Source organism: Oncorhynchus masou, chromosome 33, assembly GCF_036934945.1.
Source record: "Oncorhynchus masou masou isolate Uvic2021 chromosome 33, UVic_Omas_1.1, whole genome shotgun sequence".
Taxonomy (NCBI): Eukaryota; Metazoa; Chordata; class Actinopteri; order Salmoniformes; family Salmonidae; genus Oncorhynchus; species Oncorhynchus masou.
The window spans coordinates 38,487,288-38,512,839 of NC_088244.1; the positions used below are offsets into that span (position 1 = coordinate 38,487,288).

Genomic DNA, 25,552 nt, shown 5'->3' on the forward strand with positions numbered 1-25,552 from the left:
AACCTCAACTTTCCTTGGCTCTGACTGAATTTTAAAAAGATAATTATTGCGTTGAGATTGTACTACAGTTAATTGATCGGGGTCTGATCCTGTATGACAGTGTTCTCGATTGGAACATGGAACTGTATGACAGTGTTTTGGAACATTCCCAGTAGAATCCTGTATGTTATGTTGCTTAGTGTGCCAAGACCGATTCCTCTGGCTTCCTGACCTTTTCCTTATTCCCCTCACAACCAGTCAACTATTTCCTCTCATTAGGTACCAAGAGATCTATCGGTGTGTGTGCGTGCAAAAGGTAAGGTATCATAGCACAGTGGTGAATAGGTTGTCCACTAATTACTGAGCGTATGTGCACAGGCCTGTGTTTGTGTTGGATGTAAGTCAAGTGTATTGATTATTTTAAACCTGCAATTTGTGAGCGTGTGATCCTCGTGGCTCTGCATTCGACAGGGGAACCTCTAATGGCCTGCAACCTGCCTCAAAACCTCTCCACCAATTAATTTTACACTGGAATCCATCTGCCAGGACTACTGGAGAGAGCAAGCGAGGGGGCTGAGCACACACACACTTTCGCTTTCTGTATTTTACTCACACACACATGCACACTCTCCCTTGCACACACGCAAAGATCCCCCACTCGTTCCCACAGGCAACAGATTCACCAAAGCCCTTTAAATCCAGAAGGCCTCTCTCCTTTAATTAAAGGTTTCCCTCTGCTCTCTGCCAATACTACAGGTACTGTAGTATTCAAGAACCAATCAAGGAGGAGGAGACATCGTCCTCTGTATGGCTAAATATTTCAACAGTGAAATTACAATAAGGAGAGAGCAAAGATTACATACAAGCATAAATTAGTTCAACCTCGCATTTGAAAATACTGGGGAAAAAACGTTTATCTGTCTAAATGGGATACATATCACTGGAGAATCCCAGAGATAAATGTCTCAATTAGCCTAGTAATTAGCAGCCTGATTACCACTGCGTGGCGAACATGCATGTGAACTTGTGAGATCAGGCTGCTTGCGAGACTGTCTCAATGCCAATAATAGTTATAGCTAAACTAGGATGATTATTGAAAAATTAAGATGATAATGGAAGGTTTATCATTCAGCCAAGTTGATTTTTGGACTCAATTGGTATAGCACAGCTCTTGCACCACCAGGTTCGTAGGGTCTGATTCCTATTGGCGCAACACATGACTGTAAATCGCTTTGGATAAAAGCATAGGCTAAATATATACACACAATTAAATCATTTAGAGAGTAACAATGACAGTTTGAGGTAAAATCTCCTTGCATATAATTCATGTATATGTTCATTTCCCGTCATTACCAGGCTTACATATTGATTTATTCTCTGAGAAAGTGACAGAAGCATGGGACTGACTATTGATTTTTTTTAAAGCCAGTTCAATAATCTGCTTCTAATGGTGTACTTTTCAACTCTATCTAATCATGCGTTTTACATGACACGTTAAGCACAGACATCAAGATCACCTCAAATATAATGTATTGACATGTTGTTTTGATTTACCACGCGACAATTCCATAGGCTCTCCATACATGTGTGAAGAGTAATATAGCTTATTCATCCTTATCATAATTATTTAGGAAGCATTTAAATAACATCTTAGATTTACCGAAGGTTACACGTGGTTTGTTGTGACAGCTAATACCTGTTGTTACGGGTCATACGGATGACATAATATAGCGTCCTAGAGCTTCAAATCCACATGCCTTAAACACCTGATACTTTTAAACAATGTTACACTTCATGTCCGTTTAGTTCTGTCAAGATAGATATCCTTGCTATTTAAAAAAGTAACATATTGGATGGATTTTTTTAGAGCAGGGTGTATCTTCTACAGCACTGGTCAATATATATTAATGTTTCATTGTAAGGCTGTGTCTTAACTAGACATATTGGAAATCCATTTAGAGAAAGGTTGGTCTGAGGCAGTGGCCACCCGTTGGGAGTTCGATCCCAATCCTCTCTCGCGCACAACCACACACAGCCATACTGCTCACAGGTCACATTTCCAATTCCACACAGACAGTTCAAGCACCAAGCAGTCACTCCAAATGAATGTCAAATTAGTGTGTGTGTGTGTTTGTGCATATATGTGCTGTTTATTTATCCTGTTAACATAGTTGCCTCCAACACAGTCCCCAGTACATTTACAGTTGCTGGTGAATGTCATCACCGGGTATCCAAACCAGACATGTAAGAATAGTGAAGTGAACAGCAGTGTTGTTGTTATAGATATTTTAATAGCAATTCCGTGTACAACTTGGAAGCAACAGCTTGTCAGGCTTTCATCCCAATGGTACAGAGAGTAGAGTAGTGTTTATACACATCAGATGGTTTTACATAATACTAAAAACTCATGTTAGCTCCCAAAGCTAACGCTTCGGGCTTTAGCTCAGTGGGCTAACACGATCTTGCATCACACACTCGCAATCCGGTTTTAATAATCAGTTCGTCTCACTCCGAATGTGTAATGGGTAGAACTAATGATCTTGGTTATACTATGTACAGTTCACAATGTAAGTAGAAGAGAGACATGGAATATGCTGGATAATTCAATGTACCAAGTGTTAGTGCACCTATACTGCGCCCAATTTTCCCGATAGCGATGGGATTTGGGTTTACGAGTGTTTTAGAGATGTAACATACCTAAAAAACCCACGCAGAGAACGTTCGCTGTCTGTCGTTGAGGCATGTGTCGATACTGATAGGATCGAAAGACATTAAAAGCTGGTTTCGGATCAGCTTTCTCCATTTAAGTCTTACCTTAACGTTTGAATTATTCCACAATTCTGACGACGGATCAGCTCCTAGACATATATGATCAACTACGGCTGCAAATATCGAGGCGTCTTATTCTAATGCTTACCCTATAATGCACTAAATCAAGATTTGGGCACATCATTGAGCACGTTAGGCTACACATCATTAACTATATTGAGACAAATTACAGACAGTACCCTACAGTAGCAAAATATAACTCAATTGACATAGGCCTATAAGCCTACTGTATCAATATTTTAACGGAGTCATCTGGTTTTAATTTGAATAATATTTTGTATACCTCGCTTGTTTGTATCAATTGCAAAGACAATAGCAACTTTATATGTGTAGTGTTTTTACGTTATCTGCGGCTAAACCATGTGATTCTATGTTTAGCGGAGATCTTCTGTGTATAAAGTTACGCTGGAGGCCGAAAAGCATCTAACGCCGCACTTGGCTTTCTATGGGTGGTCTGAGGCATGAGCGTTTTCACGTGCAACGTTAATAACGACGGTTTTGGAAAACAGCTTGAAGATTTTTACGATGCTCACACTAAGGTTTTAACAATGAATTTATACTTAAGATGATTTTGGAAAAGTCGGGCCCTGTACATTTTCTGATATCCTTACTTGTGCACACTCTGAAATGTAAACAGACAGGAGCGGTTAAGAAATTCACTTGGTCATGATGATTGTTTCAACACACAACTCTCTCATCACACAACCATAAACCACGTCATTGTAAAACCACATGCTCACCCACTCAGTCCAGTCTTTTGTGTTGGTTGCCATTTCAGTGTGTGTGTGTGTGTGTATTTTGTGCGTGTGTTTGTATTCTACTCATCTCCTTCCGTCCTCCCCTAGCCTCATGGTGTGATGGTTATAGAAGGTCAACCATCTGTGCTTAAACAGATGGGTTTGCTTTGAATGCTGTCTTCATTTTATTTTGTTATCAGTTTTTGTGTCCTTCCTTGTTTGGTATTTTTTATAACTTAAATAAATAAACAATTGATAATTAAAAATAATACTATAACAGTAAAGCAGTTCCGTCCTAGATTATGAACAACAGGGATCATACTGTACTTTGAACTTTTATTTTAAAACAGCAGGGGACTTTTATTTTGAAACAGCAAGGGCTATTATTTTTTGAAACAGCTAGCTAGGGGATGTGATTGGGAACTATCCGAGTGGTCTTAAACGGAACTGCCCACTGGATTAGAGGGGGGTTAAATGTAGCGAAGTTGAGAACTTTGGAAAGCTGTGATGGCTCCCGGAGCTAATTCCTTGGCTCTAGCTCAGTGTGCTAACCGGGTCTTGATTCAAAACACTCCCGACCTTGGTCCCACTCAAGATGCTGAATGCATGGGTAGGACTGATTATCTTGTTTAAACTGTATGTCCAACTCACTATGTTAGTAGACGGTACATATGGCATATGCTGTATATTTCCCAATGCAACCTTGTGTACCTATTCTGTACATGTTGTAATATTCATATGTTCACACACACAAGGGGTTAATAAACATACTTGGTCATGATTGGCTTAATTACACTCAACACACCCATGAAACACTCCTTAATTTCAAAAACCACACACTCAGTCTATGTCCTTTCATCCTTTCAGTGTGTGTGTGTGTGTGTGTGTGTGTGTGTGTGTGGGGGGGGGGGGGGCAGGGATGGTTGATCAGGGTCAGTCGGGGTAAATGAGGAACCCAGAGAAGGTGCTGTATTTGTTGGTGTTTCCTCCATGGACCTTCCCCCCGTCCAGCTGTACACACACCTCGTCCCCCACGTCCAGATGCAGGATCACACTGTTGGAGGCGTAGTCGTAGTTCTGGTCCGCATCCTGGGCTATGGCGCTGGCCTTCACCTGCCACACACACGCGTGCACACACAGAGGGGAAGACAGAGGGACAGTTAGGGGAAGGACAGAACAGACAGAGCAAATGGCATGGCTTGAAATACAGTTAAAACCATCAAGGTTATAGCTTTAAAATAGGCAATTGTAACAGTAACTTAATTCATGCATGTGTGCCTACGTGTCCACATGAGTAAACCCAATTAAATGTTTTAACAAACAAGTAATGATCCACTGCCTGCGGGTCAATACAGACTGAGCTCCTTAACAGCATGCAAATGAGAATCTGTCTGATGCTCAGGCTGGGCCTGACACAGCAGATGCGCTCCAAATGGCACCCTATTCCCTGCACACATTTTGACCACGGTCATACTTGCCTTGATCAAACGCCGTGCACTATAAAGGGAATAGGTTGCCATTTGAGACGCTGACAGCCAGTCAATACTATGCATATTGAGCTCTGCTACTAGCACTAAGCTAGCATCATAAAGCTTGGTTAACCCGAAAGCATCTTAAGGCTAAGTAAATTGTTAGAACCTTGGTAGGTACATCGTAAAATCGCCGAGCTGTTTCCTATAACCATTGTCAATAACGTGGCATGTGAAAACATTCGTAATCTAACACCTTCCTCAGGCCACTCGTAGAACAGCTAAATGCGTCGTTGTGATGCTTTTTCTGCCCTTCCACTTCACTTTATACACAGAAGATCTCCGCTAAACATAGAATCACATCTCTGTCACCACTGATAAATTCAGAACAAAGTTGACCACAAATATAAAAGCTGCCAATGTCTTTCAATTGATACAAACCAGGGACTTGTAAAAAAATGCTTCGAATTAAAACCGAGATGACTGCATTAAAATATAAATACAGTAGGCTATAGGCCTATTTCAATTATATTGAAATACATTTCATGTTCAATCAAATGTGTTCTATTTTGCTACTTGTAAGTTACTGTCCGTAGGCTAATTATATGTCATGATGTATGACCTAACATGTGCACAATGATGTGCCAAATCTTTATTCAGTACATTATTATAGGGTAAGGATTAGAATCAGGCCCTCCTATCATCTCTTCCCTCTGCTCATACCTTCTCCAACCTTTCTCCTGATTCTGCCTCCTCAACCCTCCTCTCTTCCCTTTCTGCATCCTTTGACTCTCTATGTCCCCTATCCTCCAGGCCGGCTCGGTCCTCCCCTCCCGCTCCGTGGCTCGATGACTCATTGCGAGCTCACAGAACAGAGCTCCGGGCAGCCGAGCGGAAATGGAGGAAAACTCGCCTCCCTGCGGACCTGGCATCCTTTCACTCCCTCCTCTCTACATTTTCCTCCTCTGTCTCTGCTGCTAAAGCCACTTTCTACCACTCTAAATTCCAAGCATCTGCCTCTAACCCTAGGAAGCTCTTTGCCACCTTCTCCTCCCTCCTGAATCCTCCTCCCCCTCCCCCCTCCTCCCTCTCTGCAGATGACTTCGTCAACCATTTTGAAAAGAAGGTCGACGACATCCGATCCTCGTTTGCTAAGTCAAACGACACCGCTGGTTCTGCTCACACTGCCCTACCCTGTGCTCTGACCTCTTTCTCCCCTCTCTCTCCAGATGAAATCTCGCTTCTTGTGACGGCCGGCCGCCCAACAACCTGCCCGCTTGACCCTATCCCCTCCTCTCTTCTCCAGACCATTTCCGGAGACCTTCTCCCTTACCTCACCTCGCTCATCAACTCATCCCTGACCGCTGGCTTACGTCCCTTCCGTCTTCAAGAGAGCGAGAGTTGCACCCCTTCTGGAAAAACCTACACTCGATCCCTCCGATGTCAACAACTACAGACCAGTATCCCTTCTTTCTTTTCTCTCCAAAACTCTTGAACGTGCCGTCCTTGGCCAGCTCTCCCGCTATCTCTCTCAGAATGACCTTCTTGATCCAAATCAGTCAGGTTTCAAGACTAGTCATTCAACTGAGACTGCTCTTCTCTGTATCACGGAGGCGCTCCGCACTGCTAAAGCTAACTCTCTCTCCTCTGCTCTCATCCTTCTAGACCTATCGGCTGCCTTCGATACTGTGAACCATCAGATCCTCCTCTCCACCCTCTCCGAGTTGGGCATCTCCGGCGCGGCCCACGCTTGGATTGCGTCCTACCTGACAGGTCGCTCCTACCAGGTGGCGTGGCGAGAATCTGTCTCCTCGCCACGCGCTCTCACCACTGGTGTCCCCCAGGGCTCTGTTCTAGGCCCTCTCCTATTCTCGCTATACACCAAGTCACTTGGCTCTGTCATAACCTCACATGGTCTCTCCTATCATTGCTATGCAGACGACACACAATTAATCTTCTCCTTTCCCCCTTCTGATGACCAGGTGGCGAATCGCATCTCTGCATGTCTGGCAGACATATCAGTGTGGATGACGGATCACCACCTCAAGCTGAACCTCGGCAAGACGGAGCTGCTCTTCCTCCCGGGGAAGGACTGCCCGTTCCATGATCTCGCCATCACGGTTGACAACTCCATTGTGTCCTCCTCCCAGAGCGCTAAGAACCTTGGCGTGATCCTGGACAACACCCTGTCGTTCTCAACCAACATCATGGCGGTGGCCCGTTCCTGTAGGTTCATGCTCTACAACATCCGCAGAGTACGACCCTGCCTCACACAGGAAGCGGCGCAGGTCCTAATCCAGGCACTTGTCATCTCCCGTCTGGATTACTGCAACTCGCTGTTGGCTGGGCTCCCTGCCTGTGCCATTAAACCCCTACAACTCATCCAGAACGCCGCAGCCCGTCTGGTGTTCAACCTTCCCAAGTTCTCTCACGTCACTCCGCTCCTCCGCTCTCTCCACTGGCTTCCAGTTGAAGCTCGCATCCGCTACAAGACCATGGTGCTTGCCTACGGAGCTGTGAGGGGAACGGCACCGCAGTACCTCCAGGCTCTGATCAGGCCCTACACCCAAGCAAGGGCACTGCGTTCATCCACCTCTGGCCTGCTCGCCTCCCTACCATTGAGGAAGTACAGTTCCCGCTCAGCCCAGTCAAAACTGTTCGCTGCTCTGGCCCCCCAATGGTGGAACAAACTCCCTCACGACGCCAGGACAGCGGAGTCAATCACCACCTTCCGGAGACACCTGAAACCCCACCTCTTCAAGGAATACCTAGGATAGGATAAGTAATCCTTCTCACCACCCCCCCTTAATGATTTAGATGCACTATTGTAAAGTGGCTGTTCCACTGGATGTCAGAAGGTGAATTCACCAATTTGTAAGTCGCTCTGGATAAGAGCGTCTGCTAAATGACTTAAATGTAAATGATGTAAATGTAGGCCCAGTGTCTGGTCTGGAGCGTGAAGTCACGAGCTCTCGCCTACTGTGTAGCAACCTCGCGGTGCCAAAAGCCCTGGTCTGCACAAGAAAGCCTATGTAAATTACGATCGCCAGAACAGCCAAACTAAAACATTTTGGAAGGCCGTTTTGGGTTCTAAAACGTGTTTATTATGTTCAAGGTCAATCCCCACAGTAAATGATTTTAAAGTTCGCTACAAATTGAGATATTTAATTAAATAGTGATCCAGAGCGTTGGGCCAATAACCGAAAGGTTGCTGGATCGAATCCCTGAGTTGACGAGATCAAAATCTGTCGTTCTGCACCTGAGCAAGGCAGTTAACCCACTGTTCCCCGGGCGCCAAAGACGTGGATGTCGATTAAGGCAGCCCCCCCACACCTCTCTGATTCAGAGGGGTTGGGTTAAATGGGTTAAATGCAGAAGACACATTTGAGTAGAAGGCATTCAGTTGTACAACTGACTAGGTAACCCCCTTTCCATTCTGACGACCAGATTGTCGTCACACAGGACCACGCGCTGACACAGACACAGACCAATCATTGGCCGACAGGCTACGTGGAGGCTCTCGCCCTCATGCACGCTCTTTGCAAGTGCACCTAAGGGGGTGTGGTGTGCTCATAAATTTACTCTCTCAGGCAGGAAGAAAATTACTACATTGACCATTATCCTTTGCCACTTACGGCCACTTTCACCATGATCCTTAGCGATATTTTGGTGCCATTCAGCCCCATTCAGATAAATATGGCGCCCTTCAAATTCAAATACTTCTGGTTTCATGCGCCATCGGGAGTTTTCCGTAGTGTAATGACTTGTCAGTCCTGAGATGGAGATAGCCAAAGACCCCCCCCCCCCCTCTCCTGGCGCTGTTGGCCAGTTTTATGATGGTCGTAAATACCTTCCCTTGCCAAACAGTATGGAGGGAGAGACCTTAGTAGAACAAAGTACCTTCTCCCGCCAAAACTCCTACCTCCCCTAAATTTCAGGATGAAGCAAAATTTCTATTTTTAGAATGTGGAAATGGTCAGTGGAGACCAAAATAACCCTCATGTCAAATTCGTTTTGATGTTGAAACATCATGACTAGCTAACGTCTAAGACAATTGTGTAGTCTAGAGCGATTTTCTAGGTTAGCTAGCCAGCTATTGTCGTTCTTTTAACGTAACGTAACGCAATCAACACTGCTAGCTAGCCAGCTAGCCCCCGAATAGCAGCACTGTAGAAACTATTACAGTACAACGGTTTGATTTGTTTGATCGTAGCTAGCTAGCTACATAGCCGTCTTTGTATCTAAGACAATTGTGTAGTCTAGAGCGAGTTTCTAGGTTAGCTAGCCAGCTATTGTCGTTCTTTTAACGTAACGTAACGCAATCATCACTGCTAGCTAGCCAGCTAGCCCCCGAATAGCAGCACTGTAGAAACTATTACAGTACAACGGTTTGATTTGTTTGATCGTAGCTAGCTAGCTACATAGCCGTCTTTGTATCTAAGACAATTGTGTAGTCTAGAGCGATTTTCTAGGTTAGCTAGCCAGCTATTGTCGTTCTTTTAACGTAACGTAACGCAATCAACACTGCTAGCTAGCTAGCTAGCCCCAAATAGCAGCACTGTAGAAACTATTACACTCGACGGAACGACTTGATTAGTGTAGTGTCAACATCGCAGCCACTGCCAGCTAGCCTACTCCAGCAGTACTGTATCATTTCAATCATTTTAGTCAATAAGATTCTTGCTACGTAAGCTTAACTTTCTGAACATTCGAGACGTGTAGTCCACTTGTCATTCCAATCTCCTTTGCATTAGCGTAGCCTCTTCTGTAGCCTGTCAACTATGTGTCTATCTATCCCTGTTCTCTCCTCTCTGCACAGACCATACAAACGCTCTACACCGCGTGGCCGCGGCCACCTAATCTGGTGGTCCCAGCGCGCACGACCCACGTGGAGTTCCAGGTCTCCGGTAGCCTCTGGAACTGCCGATCTGCGGCCAACAAGGCAGAGTTAATCTCAGCCTATGCCTCCCTCCAGTCCCTCGACTTCTTGGCACTGACGGAAACATGGATCACCACAGATAACACTGCTACTCCTACTGCTCTCTCTTCGTCCGCCCACGTGTTCTCGCACACCCCGAGAGCTTCTGGTCAGCGGGGTGGTGGCACCGGGATCCTCATCTCTCCCAAGTGGTCATTCTCTCTTTCTCCCCTTACCCATCTGTCTATCGCCTCCTTTGAATTCCATGCTGTCACAGTTACCAGCCCTTTCAAGCTTAACATCCTTATCATTTATCGCCCTCCAGGTTCCCTCGGAGAGTTCATCAATGAGCTTGATGCCTTGATAAGCTCCTTTCCTGAGGACGGCTCACCTCTCACAGTCCTGGGCGACTTTAACCTCCCCACGTCTACCTTTGACTCATTCCTCTCTGCCTCCTTCTTTCCACTCCTCTCCTCTTTTGACCTCACCCTCTCACCTTCCCCCTACTCACAAGGCAGGCAATACGCTCGACCTCATCTTTACTAGATGCTGTTCTTCCACTAACCTCATTGCAACTCCCCTCCAAGTCTCCGACCACTACCTTGTATCCTTTTCCCTCTCGCTCTCATCCAACACTTCCCACAGTGCCCCTACTCAGATGGTATCGCGCCGTCCCAACCTTCGCTCTCTCTCCCCCGCTACTCTCTCCTCTTCCATCCTATCATCTCTTCCCTCTGCTCATACCTTCTCCAACCTATCTCCTGATTCTGCCTCCTCAACCCTCCTCTCTTCCCTTTCTGCATCCTTTGACTCTCTATGTCCCCTATCCTCCAGGCCGGCTCGGTCCTCCCCTCCCGCTCCGTGGCTCGACAACTCATTGCGAGCTCACAGAACAGAGCTCCGGGCAGCCGAGCGGAAATGGAGGAAAACTCGCCTCCCTGCGGACCTGGCATCCTTTCACTCCCTCCTCTCTACATTTTCCTCCTCTGCCTCTGCTGCTAAAGCCACTTTCTACCACTCTAAATTCCAAGCATCTGCCTCTAACCCTAGGAAGCTCTTTGCCACCTTCTCCTCCCTCTCTGCAGATGACTTCGTCAACCATTTTGAAAAGAAGGTCGACGACATCCGATCCTCGTTTGCTAAGTCAAACGACACCGCTGGTTCTGCTCACACTGCCCTACCCTGTGCTCTGACCTCTTTCTCCCCTCTCTCTCCAGATGAAATCTCGCTTCTTGTGACGGCCGGCCGCCCAACAACCTGCCCGCTTGACCCTATCCCCTCCTCTCTTCTCCAGACCATTTCCGGAGACCTTCTCCCTTACCTCACCTCGCTCATCAACTCATCCCTGACCGCTGGCTACGTCCCTTCCGTCTTCAAGAGAGCGAGAGTTGCACCCCTTCTGAAAAAACCTACACTCGATCCCTCCGATGTCAACAACTACAGACCAGTATCCCTTCTTTCTTTTCTCTCCAAAACTCTTGAACGTGCCGTCCTTGGCCAGCTCTCCCGCTATCTCTCTCAGAATGACCTTCTTGATCCAAATCAGTCAGGTTTCAAGACTAGTCATTCAACTGAGACTGCTCTTCTCTGTATCACGGAGGCGCTCCGCACTGCTAAAGCTAACTCTCTCTCCTCTGCTCTCATCCTTCTAGACCTATCGGCTGCCTTCGATACTGTGAACCATCAGATCCTCCTCTCCACCCTCTCCGAGTTGGGCATCTCCGGCGCGGCCCACGCTTGGATTGCGTCCTACCTGACAGGTCGCTCCTACCAGGTGGCGTGGCGAGAATCTGTCTCCTCACCACGCGCTCTCACCACTGGTGTCCCCCAGGGCTCTGTTCTAGGCCCTCTCCTATTCTCGCTATACACCAAGTCACTTGGCTCTGTCATAACCTCACATGGTCTCTCCTATCATTGCTATGCAGACGACACACAATTAATCTTCTCCTTTCCCCCTTCTGATGACCAGGTGGCGAATCGCATCTCTGCATGTCTGGCAGACATATCAGTGTGGATGACGGATCACCACCTCAAGCTGAACCTCGGCAAGACGGAGCTGCTCTTCCTCCCGGGGAAGGACTGCCCGTTCCATGATCTCGCCATCACGGTTGACAACTCCATTGTGTCCTCCTCCCAGAGCGCTAAGAACCTTGGCGTGATCCTGGACAACACCCTGTCGTTCTCAACCAACATCATGGCGGTGGCCCGTTCCTGTAGGTTCATGCTCTACAACATCCGCAGAGTACGACCCTGCCTCACACAGGAAGCGGCGCAGGTCCTAATCCAGGCACTTGTCATCTCCCGTCTGGATTACTGCAACTCGCTGTTGGCTGGGCTCCCTGCCTGTGCCATTAAACCCCTACAACTCATCCAGAACGCCGCAGCCCGTCTGGTGTTCAACCTTCCCAAGTTCTCTCACGTCACCCCGCTCCTCCGCTCTCTCCACTGGCTTCCAGTTGAAGCTCGCATCCGCTACAAGACCATGGTGCTTGCCTACGGAGCTGTGAGGGGAACGGCACCGCAGTACCTCCAGGCTCTGATCAGGCCCTACACCCAAACAAGAGCACTGCGTTCATCCACCTCTGGCCTGCTCGCCTCCCTACCACTGAGGAAGTACAGTTCCCGCTCAGCCCAGTCAAAACTGTTCGCTGCTCTGGCCCCCCAATGGTGGAACAAACTCCCTCACGACGCCAGGACAGCAGAGTCAATCACCACCTTCCGGAGACACCTGAAACCCCACCTCTTCAAGGAATACCTAGGATAGGATAAGTAATCCTTCTCACCCCCCCCTTAAATGATTTAGATGCACTATTGTAAGTGGCTGTTCCACTGGATGTCAGAAGGTGAATTCACCAATTTGTAAGTCGCTCTGGATAAGAGCGTCTGCTAAATGACTTAAATGTAATGTAAATGTAATGAAAGACGGTAGAACCACATACTGTAACTGTATCTGTTTGTCTACACTTCTCAATTATGAGGTTTGCATCTGAATGTTCTATAAAATGAATGAGCAAGTATCAGAATACTTTTGAGAAAATAGAAATCTGATTTTAGTCTTCTAAATGAGAAAATGGTTTTTCATGTAAAGTTTATCAAGTCAGTAACCACTCCCACGTGAGCACAGAGATTATGCAAAACGTAATGGAATGCCCTTTTCTCCAAAGTGTTGAAAAGGATGCACTGAAGAATTTAAATAAAGACCAGTTACGTATTCAGCTGGTGCTGCACGTTACAAATGGTTCAGAAATCTACCACTCCATAGGCCATGCAGACTAAGGCATAAAACTACAACTCTACCAAAGGACAAGACCAGAGAACGTGAGGACGCTGGGCCCCACGTTGAAATGGTTACCACTCTATAGACCAAGCAGACTGACGTGTAAGCCGAATATTGCAAAGTGGTTCTAAACTCTGAAACTATCGATCACTACAGAAGAAGCTAATTCTAGACGTCACGTTATCAATCTGCAGATGGAAACGTACGTAGCCTAGGACAAGAACACCGACAATCTCTGAAGCATTCTAATGAGATCAACTTTAAGAACTACTGTACAGGGTACGTCGAAGTACCATTCTTACCACCACCACGACCAGAAGCTCTACCTAAGGACATGGTGATCTCTGGTGGCCGAACCAGAGCCATAACCAAAGGATTTGGACGAATAAGGACGGCTCAATCGTAAATACATAAATTGCATTCTCTTTTCCGAATGAGCAGCTATTAGATTAAAAATCTGGTATTTTCGTGAGCCTCCTCTCTCTGAATTCCCCACCGTGTTATAACCAAACTGTCCTGTTTTGGTAGTCTTCTAGAGACTATTTACTCTATAATGTCAGTGTGTATTTGTGTATTCTTTAATTGTTTGATTAGTTCGTAAATAAATAATTGAGCCAATTTGTGTATCCCTGACTCATCAATAAAGTAGGGTTTGTGCAGACTACAAGAAATGTCGACGTTCAGAATGACTGATGAGGTAATGATACATTAATAAGTGACTATAATTGATAACATATGAAAATATCTGAAGATATTAACTCTTTAAACAACATTTTCCTGTGGTGCCCCGACGTCTTGGTTAATTAATTTTTACATGATTAGTTTAATCACATAATAATAATAACACCTAGAGAATTGATTTGATATAACAGACTTCACATTAATGAAAAGTCACGTCACGAAAATAGGAATCCGTGGATGACGTCAGCGCTATCACTATCTACTGGTTTTAATGTCTATGGTTAGAATAAGCCTCCTCAATATTTGCAGCCATAGGTTAGAATATCTTTCTAGGAGCTGATCTGTCGTCAGTGTTGTGGAACAATTCTAACGTTAAGGTAAGATTTGAATGGAGAAAGCTGATCCGAGGGCAGCATTGCCTTTCTTTCGTTCCTATCAGTATCGACACATTCCTCAAGGACTTGCGAACGTTCCCTCTGCATGGTGTTTTGGGAAACGTATGTTACATCTTCAGCCATTGTAGGAAAGATGCATCGTCAAAACACTCGTAAGCCTAAATTCCATCGTTATTGGGAAACCGTACCCAGGTCAATAGCTGGTGGTGGAAGATACTGTTGCTGTTTCTGGATCTGACTGCCTGACTGGATGACTTCCAACCCCATAGACAACCCGTTGTCCCATGTTAACCTCTTCCTCATCTATTCTACACTAGCCAGTCAGCCTTCTGCTTCATTACACATGCGTGAGCACCCCATACACAGCTACAGCAGGTCTTTGATGACCAAAAAGAGTGTGTGCGTGGGGAGGGGAGGGGGGGGGTAATGGACAATAAAGTACATATTATCTTATATTCACAGTCTTTTTAAAAAAGAGAGGGGTGAGTATATAAGATTTATATCTCAACTCAACTGTAGTCATATGTCTGTCTGGCATCAGTAGCCTAACTGTCCTTGGCTCTATCAGGCTCCATGTCCAGGCAGCCACGGCTCTGAGCACAGGCCACTCGATCTCTGTCAGCTCTCCAGACAACCGACGCACATCTCCAAGACACCGCACCACACGACAGGCTCAGAATATGATCTGCAGCTCAACTAACATGACTCTCAATCCCACCCACTGTACTGTGTCATTGGTAACACTTGACTTAAGGCTGAAAGGTATAATAATGCTTTATAAGCACATATGAGCTCTTATGTCCTTCTCCAGAACAAGCGGCATTATGATATCTATATGCTAAGCTTAGGAAAAAAGGTGCTATCTAGAACCTTAAAGGGGTCTTCGGCTGTCCCCATAGGAGAACCCTTTGAAGAACCCTTTTTGGTTGCAGGTAGAACCCTTTAGGGTTCCATGTAGAACACTTTCTACAGAAGGTTCTACATGGAACACAAAATGGTTCTCTATGGGGACAGCTGAAGAACCCTTTTTTCTAAGAGTGTACATACCTGGCTAATCATTAGTAAGTAAGCCTTGTCTGAGCCAGAATGGCCCGAAGTCCTTACCCCCAATCCATCTCCTTAATGCTGAGTGCCAAAACGAGAGGCATCGGGTCCCATTTTTAGAGTCTTTATTATGACTCAACTGGGGTTTGAAGCCCAAACCTTCCAATCTCAGGGCAGACCCTAACAAGAGAACACTGGCCCCACGTTCTGTACAAGTCATACTCAACAGAAATTTACCAGATGCTCTCATCCTGAGCAACTTACAGGAGCAATTAAGGTTACGTGCCTTGCTCGAGGGCACGATGGACATATTTTTCACCTAGTCAGCTTGGGGATTCAAACCAGCAACCTTTCAGTTACTGTCCGAACACTCTTAACCGCTAGGCTACCGGCAGATGATGCCGGCTTGTTTGTATGCTTTCTGTTGTTGTTGCACCATCTATGCTCAGTGGGCAGTCAGAGGGATAGAATAAAGGAAGGATAGTTCTACAGTGAGCAAGGGGAATGGAGGACGAAAGAAAAAGAACATGACAGAGACGCACCACTTAGAAAAAACATGACAGTAAAAGGATGGCAAAAGGTTGACAGAGAGAGAGAGAGCGAGAGAGAGAGAGAAATCAGGGAATGAGAGGGGAGGAATATAGACGTGTGTGGGCTGAGGGACGAGGCAATAGGGAGATGGGTGGTGTGAGGGCCAGACTAAGATCACACCACAAGACAGATGTATAGACAAGACATGCAACATGTCATGATAGCCAGACAAGTGAACAATGCATTAGAGAGAGAGAAAGAGAATGTGTTTAGACCAGGGCTCTCCAACCCTGTTCCTGGAGAGCTACCATCCTGTAGGTTTTTGATCCAACCTTAGTCTAGCGCACCTGATTCTAATAATTAGCTGGTCGATAAACTGAATCAGGTTAGTTACAACTGGGGTTGGAGCGAAAACCTACAGGAGGGTAGCTGCCCCGGGACAGGGTTGGAGAGCCCTGGTCTAAACCCATTCTGTCCCCCCTAGACAATGTCGATGTCTGTTACGAGTTACGTGAAATCAGTATACTAATTAATGAATCATGCTGACGTGATTCCTCCAGGGGATATTTCCCATGTTTACTCCACCTGTATGTGTCTGTGTTCGTGGTAGTTTCCTTCATTGCTGTTAGGGGACAGTACATGTGGTTGGAGCTAGAGGTTATGGCGGTGACATAGTGACAGCAGTTTTTCCCCTGCCCTTGCCATCAAAAGTAATAGAGATTTGGTATTTAACGTTCTACCACGTTTGCAATGGTCTTGTCTACACTAATACTGTCTATACTGCTTTATAATATATCACGGAGGGGTAATATGTCCTGCTATACTTCTTAAACACAACATCTTCCCTAACCTCTCATTAACTTTGTGGTGGTGCTATCGTTAATCTATTCATTTGTAGTCCCACGCGGACGATCTGTACATTATCTGGAAATAATGGGCAAAGTGGTAGGGACCTCAATACAATGTGCAATATGGACATACTGTCTTCATTCCCTCTGATTGAAGCTATCCCTGGCTCTTATTAATCTTTAATCCCGTAATCTTTTAATAGATCACCTGAAAGGTCAAGTGATTTCATACGGCCGTGTTAAAATGTCAGGCCCCTGGCCCATTCTGTAATGACCAGCACCTGTATTAACTCCAAGTGACATGGATTGCTTCCCAAATGGCATCTTATTCCCTACATAGTGCATTACGTTTGACCAGAGCCCTAGTAGACTCTGGTCAAAAGAAGTGCACTAAATGGGGAATAGGATGCCATTTGGGGCACAAACATGGATATGGTAGAGCTGCTGAAATATAATATAATTAGCCTTCAGAGTACTATAACGAAGGAAGCTCTGGCTCTGCCTATGTACGGTGCCTGACTTTTTGAAGAAGTGATGTAACCTGTATTTGAGACTTCAAGGCAACCAATAAAAGACTTCATGATTATGTCATATAAATCTCTCAAAATAGAGATCTTTTGATCCTTCACGCCAGAGTAATTAGTAATCAGGTATCAGGTACACAGTAAAGGCCTGTTCACCCGGCTACCATCTAAAAGGCGGAGACAGTAAAGGTGCATCAAAGCTGAGAGCGAGAGACTGATAAACAGCTTCTATCTCCAGGCCATCAGACTGTTAAACAGTCACCACTAGCCGGCCTCTACCCAGCCCAGTACCCTGCCCTGAACCGTAGACACTGCTGCCCTATGTAAATAGAATCATTGAACACGGGTCAGTTTAATAATGTTTACATATTGTTTAACCCACTTTAAATTTAAGCTAAGTACACAAAACATTAGGAACACCTGTTCTTTCCATGACATAGACTGATGAGGTGAATCCAGGTGAAAGCTATGATCCCTTATTGATATCACTTGTGAAATTTACTTTAATCAGTGTAGATGAAGGGGAGGAGACAGGTTAAAGAAGGGTCTGTAAGCTTTAAGGCTGTTCTGAGGGCAAAAGGGGGTGCAACTCAATATGAGGAAAATGTTCTTAATGTTTTGTATACTCAATGTATATACTGTATTCTAGTCATGGCTCATCCTATTTAACTACTGCTGTACACACCTTTTCTATTTATACACAGTCCATACTGTCTATACACATCATTATATATATAATCTGTATATACGGTGCATTTGGAAAGTATTCAGACTCCTTGACTTTTTCCACATGTTGTTACATTACAGCCTTATTCTAAAATGGATGAAATAAAATAAAACACAAAATAACCCATAATGAAATTTTTGCACACTTTAAATTCTTCATTTACATAAGTATTCAGAGCCTTTGCTATGAGTTTGAGATTGACTGAGTTTTTTTGGTAATGGGGTTGCTCCCTATGCACCTGCCAATGTTAATCTATTGAATATATTAGCAGCCAGACAGGAAACAGTTCTAAAGTTTTTCCCCCATTGATAACCTGAATGACAATGAACCTGACTCTCGCCCTGAGGACATGACAAGGGAAAATACATATTGTAAGAGGAAAATCACATTTTTACCACCCGAAAGAAATCCCTCTCTTGAAACATATTGCCGCCTAGTTGAGAAAGATGTACATCATCTCCAGACTAAGAGTAAATAGTACAAGGTATTCCACAATATGTCCAAAGCAGAGAAATAATATATTATGGAACTCTTATGGAACTGAAAAATCATTATAAAACCTGCAGACAAAGGAGGTGCAATAGTGATGCTAAATCCAGTCGACTATGAAAAGGAAATTCTGAGACAACTTAGTGATGATGAATTTTACAAAAGACTCCCAAAGGACCCTACTAATCAATTCAAGTCTCTAATCCATTATAAATGGTCAAAAATGTGGAATGAAGGGGAAATTACAAAAACAGAATATGAGTTTATGAAAGTTGACTGCCCAATCACATCTGTCATATACGCTCTACCAAAAATTCACAAGCACATGACACCACCTATACCAGACAGGACCATTGTGAGTAGTAATGGATCTCTGACAGAGAATATCTCTACCTTTGTAGACCATTTTGTGAAACTCTGGACAATCTCCCTCCCAAGTATACTAGAGACTCTATTGATTTTCTACTTTTGTTTTTTACTCAGTGGACCATATACCTGAAAGTCATATTCTGTGTACTTTTGATGTTAACAGTCTATGTACTAACATCCCCCATCAGGGCGGCCAAGAGGCCCTCAAGTTCTACCCCTAATGCTCTACCCAGCAACAATTGCATTGTGGACTTGGTTGAACTAGTACTAACCTCCAACTATTTTATCTTCAGAGAATACTTTTTCCTCCAAACCAAAAGGCACAGTGACAGGCAGCACTATGGCTCCTCATTATGCTAACCTATATCTAGGAATGTTTGAAAAACAGGTGATGTTGAATCCAGACCTTAACCCATTTCTCTTCAATATTCTCCTAATTCGGAGATGTTTGGATGACATTTTCGTGATCTATACTGTCACCCAGGAAGAACTTTTGGAATTCCATGCTTATCTACACTCTATGAATGAACACCTTCACTTCACCATTAACTATGACCTATCACAAATCAGTCTTCTTGATGTGATGGTGATTAAGGACAAAATCACCCTCTATACAGATCTCTATAGGGGAAAGGGGGATACCTAGTCAGTTGTACAACTGAATGCCTTCAACTGAAATGTTTCTTCCGCATTTAACCCAAACCCTCTGAATAAGAGAGGTGCGGAAGGGGGGCTGCCTTAATCGACATCCACGTCTTCGGCCGCCGGGGGAACAGTGGGTTAACTGCTTTGCTCAGGTGCAGAACGACCGATTTTTACCTTGTCTGCTCGGGGATTCCATCCAGCAACCTTTCGGTTACTGGCCCAACGCTCTAACCACTAGGGAACCTAGGGACAGGAATACCCTCCTTAGAGGTGACATCTTTCATCCACGTCCACTTATTAAAAGTCTCCCTATAAGTCAATTCAGTCATATCAGAAGAATATGCAGCTCTGATGCTGCTTATCAGAAACAGACCACGGACTTCACACAAAGGTTTAAGCAAAGGGGGTACAAAGACAATTGGGTAAAACATGCCAATGATCGTTTTATCGTTTTGAAGGACTAACACAGTTGGAAAGCTTTCAACCAAAAGTCAAAGAAAAAGCAGAGCATGTACCATCATGCATTACCCAATTCTCACCATTGGGTAAGGCATTGAAGGACATTATCAGGAAGCACTGGTACATTATTGATACTGACCCATAATCAAAACACATTTTTAAATATCCCCCACGTATGGTTTTTAAAAGACCTCCAAACGTGAGAGATATTGTGGTTAAATCTGATTACCCACCAGAGAAAAGGGAAAGTTTTTTGGACAAGGTTCCGGAAAATAATTACAAATGTGGCCAGTGTTCTCAATGCAGCTTACCCACCCCCGCACAGGAGAACGATTTAAGATCAAGGGCCTGATTACCACCAATGTTATTTACAGGTTGAAATGTCCTTGTGGTCTGTCTTACATAGGGAAAACCCATAGAAGCCTTAAGACACAGATCAGTGAGCACCGCAGCAACATACGAACAGGTGAGACAAAACATCCGGTTGCTGTTCATTTTGTACAAGCTGGACACCCAATTAGTTCTCTGAGATACTTTGGAATAGAAATGGTCAAGATGTCACGCAGGGGAGGGGACATTGAGAGGAAACTTCTTCAAAGGGATTCTTTCTGGATCCACAGGCTGAACACACTGTCTCCTCTTGGCCATAACGAGGAGTTTGACTATAGTTTCAATGTCTAAATTGTGTTTGTTTTTTATCCTAATTTAATATTGTATGTGTATTACTGTAAATATTGATCACATTCCCTGTGTATGATCATATATTTTGATTAATTGAATGTTAATATTGGGAAACTATGTTCTACATTTTCTTTACCTCCTGTTTCAGGAAGTGATGTCATTGAGTACTGCCCCTATATATAGGACGTTCCACCCCCACCTGGGATATTGATGCCTGTCGTAAATAAATATCATCTGGGAGCATGAGCAGCAGGGGGCGGCTTTTTACTTTCTGTTGTCCACAAATTAAATTGATTGCGCGTGATTTGGAAAAGCACACACCTGTCTACATAAGGTCACACAGTTGACAATGCATGTCCGAGCAAAAACCAAGCTATGAAGTCAAAGGAATTGTCCGTAGAGCTCCGAGACAGGATTGTATCGAGGCACAGATCTGGGGAAGGGTACCAAAACATTTTGGCAGCATTGAAGGTCCCCAAGAACACAGTGCCCTGCATCATTCTTGAATGGAAGAAGTTTGGAACCACTAAGACTCTTCATAGAGCTGTCCGCCCGGCCAAACTAAGCAATCGGGGGAGAAGGGCCTTGGTCTGGGAGGTGACCAAGAACCCAATGGTCACTCTGACAGAGCTTCACTGTGGAGATGGGAGAACCATCCAGAAGGAAACCATCTCTGCAGCACTCCACCAATCAGGCCTTTCTGGTATAGTGGCCAGATGGAGAAACTATGTAAAAGGCACATGAAAACCCGCTTGGATTTTGCGAAAAGAGTCTCTGGTCTGTTGAAATCAAGATTGAACTCTTTGGCCTGAATTCCAAGCGTCACGTCTTGAGGAAACCTGACCCGTACCCATACGGTTAAGCACGGTGGTGGCAATATCATGCTGTGTGGATGTTTTTCAGCAGCAAGGACTGGGAGACTAGTAAGTATCGAGGGAAAAATGAACGAAGCAAAGAACAGAGAGATCCTTGATGAAAACCTGCTCCAGAGCGCTCAGGACCTCAGACTGGGGGCGAAGGTTCACCTTCCAACAGGACAACGACCCTAAGCACAGAGCCAGACAACGTAGGAGTGGCTTCGGAACAAGTCTCTGAATGTCCTTGAGTGGCCCAGCAAGAGCCAGTACTTGAACATTATCGAACATCTCTGGAGAGACCTGAAAATAGCTGTGTAGCGACGCTCCCCATCCAACCTTACAGAGCTTGAGAGATTCTGCCGAGAAGAATGGGAGAAAATCCCCAAATACAGGTGTGCCAAGCTTGTAGCATCGATGACACAAGGCTGTAATCGCTGCCAAAGGTGCTTCAACAAAGTAATGAGTAAAGGATCTGAATACTTATGTAAATGTAATATTTCATTATTAGATTTTTTTATACATTTGCAAACAATTAGGAAAACCTGTTTTTGCTTTGTCGTTATGGGGTTTGTTGTGTGGATTGTTGAGGGAAAAAAGCAATTTATCAATTTTAGAATAAGGCTGTAACGTAGCAAAATGTGGAAAATGTCAAGGGGTCTGAATATTTTCCGAATTCACTGTATGTACAGTTCCAGTCAAAAGTTTGGACACACCTACTCATTCAAGGGTTTTTCTTTATTTTTACTAATTTCTACATTGTAGAATAATAGTGAAGACATAAAAACTATGAAATAACACATATGGAATCATGTCGTAACCAAACAAAAGTGTTAAACAAATCAAAATATATTTTATATTTTAGATTCTTTAAAGTAGCCACCCTTTGCCTTGATGACAGCTTTGCACACACTTGGCATTCTCTCAACCAGCTCCGTGAGGTAGTCACCTGGAATGCATTTAAATTAACAGGTGTGCTTTGTTGAAAGTTAATTTGGTATAATTTCTTTCCTTTTTAATGCGTTTGAGCCAATCAGCTGTGTTGTGACAACAGAAGATAGCCCTATTTGGTAAAATACTAAGTCCATATTATGACAAGAACAGCTCAAATAAGCAAAGAGAAATGACAATCCATCATTATTTGAAGACATGAAGGTCAGTCAACCCAGAAAATTTCAAGAACTTTGAAGGTTTCATCAAATGCAGTCGCAAAAACCATCAAGAGCTATGATGAAACTGGCTCTCATGAGGACCGCTACAGGAAAGGAAGACCCAGAGTTGCCTCTGCTGCAGAAGATACGTTCATTAGAGTTAACTGCACCTCAGATTGCAGCCCAAATAAATGCTTCACAGAGTTCAAGTAACAGACATCTCAACATCAACTGTTCAGATGAGACTTGGGGCCAAGAAACACGAGCAATGGATATTTGACCGGTGGAAATCTGTCCTTTGGTCTGATGAATCCAAATTTCAGATTTTTGGTTCCAACCACTGTGTCTTTGTGAGACGCAGAGTAGGTGAACGGATGTGTGGTTCCCACCGTGAAGCATGGAGGAGGAGGTGTGATGGCGTGGAGGTGCTTTACTGATGACACTGTCAGTGATTTATTTAGAATTCACTTAACCAGCATGGCTACCACAGCATTCAGCAGCGATACGCCATCCCATCTGGTTTGCGTCTAGTGGGACTATCATTTGTTTTTCAACAGGACAATGACCCAACACACCTGCAGGCTAGGCAAGGGCTATTTCACCAAGAAGGAGAGTGATGGAGTGCTGCATCAGATGACCTGGCCTCCACAATCAACTGACCTCAACCCAATTGAGGTGGTTTGGGATGACTTTGACCGCAGAGTGAAGGAAAAGCAGCCAACAAGTGCTTAGCATATGTGGAAACTCCTCCAAGACTGTTGGAAAAGTATTCCTGGTGACTCCCTCATGAAGCTGGTTGAGAGAATGCCAGTAGTGTGCAAAGCTGTCATCAAGGCAAAGGGTGGCTACTTTGAAGAATCTAATCTTGTTTAACACCTTTTTGGTTACTACATGATGTGTTATTTCATAGTTTTGATGCCTTCACTATTATTCTACAATCTAGAGAATTCGGAAAAGAAAGGAAAACCCTTGAATGATTAGGTGTGTCCAAACTTGAAATTCAACTGTATATATTTACAAAAATATGTGTGGGGGATTGGAAATGATGCAGACAATTACATTGATGGAAGCTACATCTATCTGCAATATTAAAACTGACCTACCTCCTAAATTAAAAAAAAAAACATCTCAAGGAGGATCAATGGAAACAGGATGCACCTGAGCTCAATTTCGAGTCCTATAGCAAACGGTCTGAAAACTTATGCAAATGAGGTATTTCTGTTTTGAATTTTTTTGTACATTTGGAAAAATGTCTCAACTTGTTTTCGCTTTGTCATTATGGGGTAATGTGCAGGTTGACGAAGAAAACAATTCATTTAATCCGTTTTAGAATAAGGCTGTAACATAACAAAATGTGGAAAAAGGGAAAGGGTCTGAATACTTTCCAAATGCACATTTATCTGCAAATCTGTGCACGCAGCCAATAAACTTTGTTTTCATTTTAATTACATATTCAGACCTTGTAGTCTAGACTGTTATTGTATAGGACTGTGAGAAGAAGAGAAACCTTGACATATGGTATCAAAATGTACAATTTAGCCCAAAGTATAATATATTGTAAATGAGATCTTTTGCATATCACAGTAATGCCACTGACATAGTCAACTGTATTTATAAGAAGGTAGCCCATTAGATGTTGTTAGCACTCACCCTCATTCATGTAAAATGCCAACAAAACTCTAGAAAACAATGCAATGCTAAAGTAGCTTGTTTCCCTGTAAAACCCAACCAAGAGTCCTCTTGGGGCAGCTAAAACCTTTTCAATAAATCTTCTATTTCTACTGCTTTCTCCTCACCCCGCTCTCGCTCTCTGCCTGCCTGTCTTGTCTTGCCATGTGCAGCAGAGAGAGAGAGAGAGAGAGAGAGAGTCCCCTCTCTAAAGAGCTACTTTTCTATTGGCTTCGCTCTAATAGGTCAGTATATCACAGCCAATGAATCCTGTCAGTTTTATTACCACTGGACCAAGGCACTACAGATAAAAACAAGGCTTTGTATACCCTCACATCTCCCTGCTGGTCTCACAGAATAGCTGTGCTTGATCAGTTTGTTACCCTAGCCACACCCAGCCCTCCTTCATCACCACCCCCCTCCTCTCATCCCTCTGGTCCTTCTGTTTTGTGTTTCTCCTTTCGTCTACCCTTGTCTGACTCTTTCAACACACACGTTCACACATCCCAGGTTGTATATGAAATGACAGTGCAGCTGCCTCCCTCGCTCCCTCCTTTCCAGGACCGTTTACCAGAGACTCTGTGTTGGAAGGGCCAGGCCCAGCCAGACACAGATAGAGAGACAGCCCCAGGCTCTAGGCTGGCCCCAGGGGCCCCCTTTCTCCTCGCAGCCCCAGGATCAGCTCAGTGTGGCGGCCTCACATGGAGGATCTCACTCCCCCTCTCCTGGCCATCTCCATCCCCCTGTTGCTCTCTCTCTCTCGCTCGCTCTCTCTCTGTCCCTCTCTCTCTCTGCTCTGACTCTCTCTCTCTTGCTCCCACACAACCCCCACCTCCACATGAATCTCCTTCATAATCCTACCATGCCTCCCTCACAATTGTTTGTCTCTCTGTCATTTCACCATTACCAGCAAAAATAGCAGGCCTACGTAAATAATCCTTTCACATATTGGAGCAATATTTCTACCATAAAAGCCCCTGCACCCAAATATTATGCTTAATACATGCATAATAAAATATGTTAAAAAATCTTACAAAATAATAGACTTATACTTATACTTATACTGTTCCTTCTTTGAATAATTGGGGAAATCAAAAGTGGCCACATGCCAGCGTTTTTAACTTGAGCCTCCCTCCGACTATATGCCTGAGGGAAAAAAGCACCCCTTCACAGTTTGCCCAAAATAATGAGGAGGATGACATATGCTGGGTGTCAATGAGAAGTCACAGCAACACAGCATCACTGTCATCAGCAACATGAGATGCTAATGTAATATT

At 44.4% G+C, this 25,552-nt stretch overlaps 1 protein-coding gene across 1 annotated transcript in view; it reads right to left on the reverse strand.

Moving 5' to 3' along the window:
- Window positions 1–2,250: 2,250 nt before the first annotated feature.
- The window catches only part of LOC135528503 (complement C1q-like protein 4), a 28,948-nt gene continuing 5,646 nt past the window's right edge, over window positions 2,251–25,552 (reverse strand). Inside the window, exon 3 of the mRNA XM_064957625.1 lies at window positions 2,251–4,658. Within this exon, the coding sequence (XP_064813697.1) occupies window positions 4,479–4,658 (180 nt within the window). The 3' untranslated portion in view covers window positions 2,251–4,478. The remainder of the gene's footprint in view (window positions 4,659–25,552) is intronic.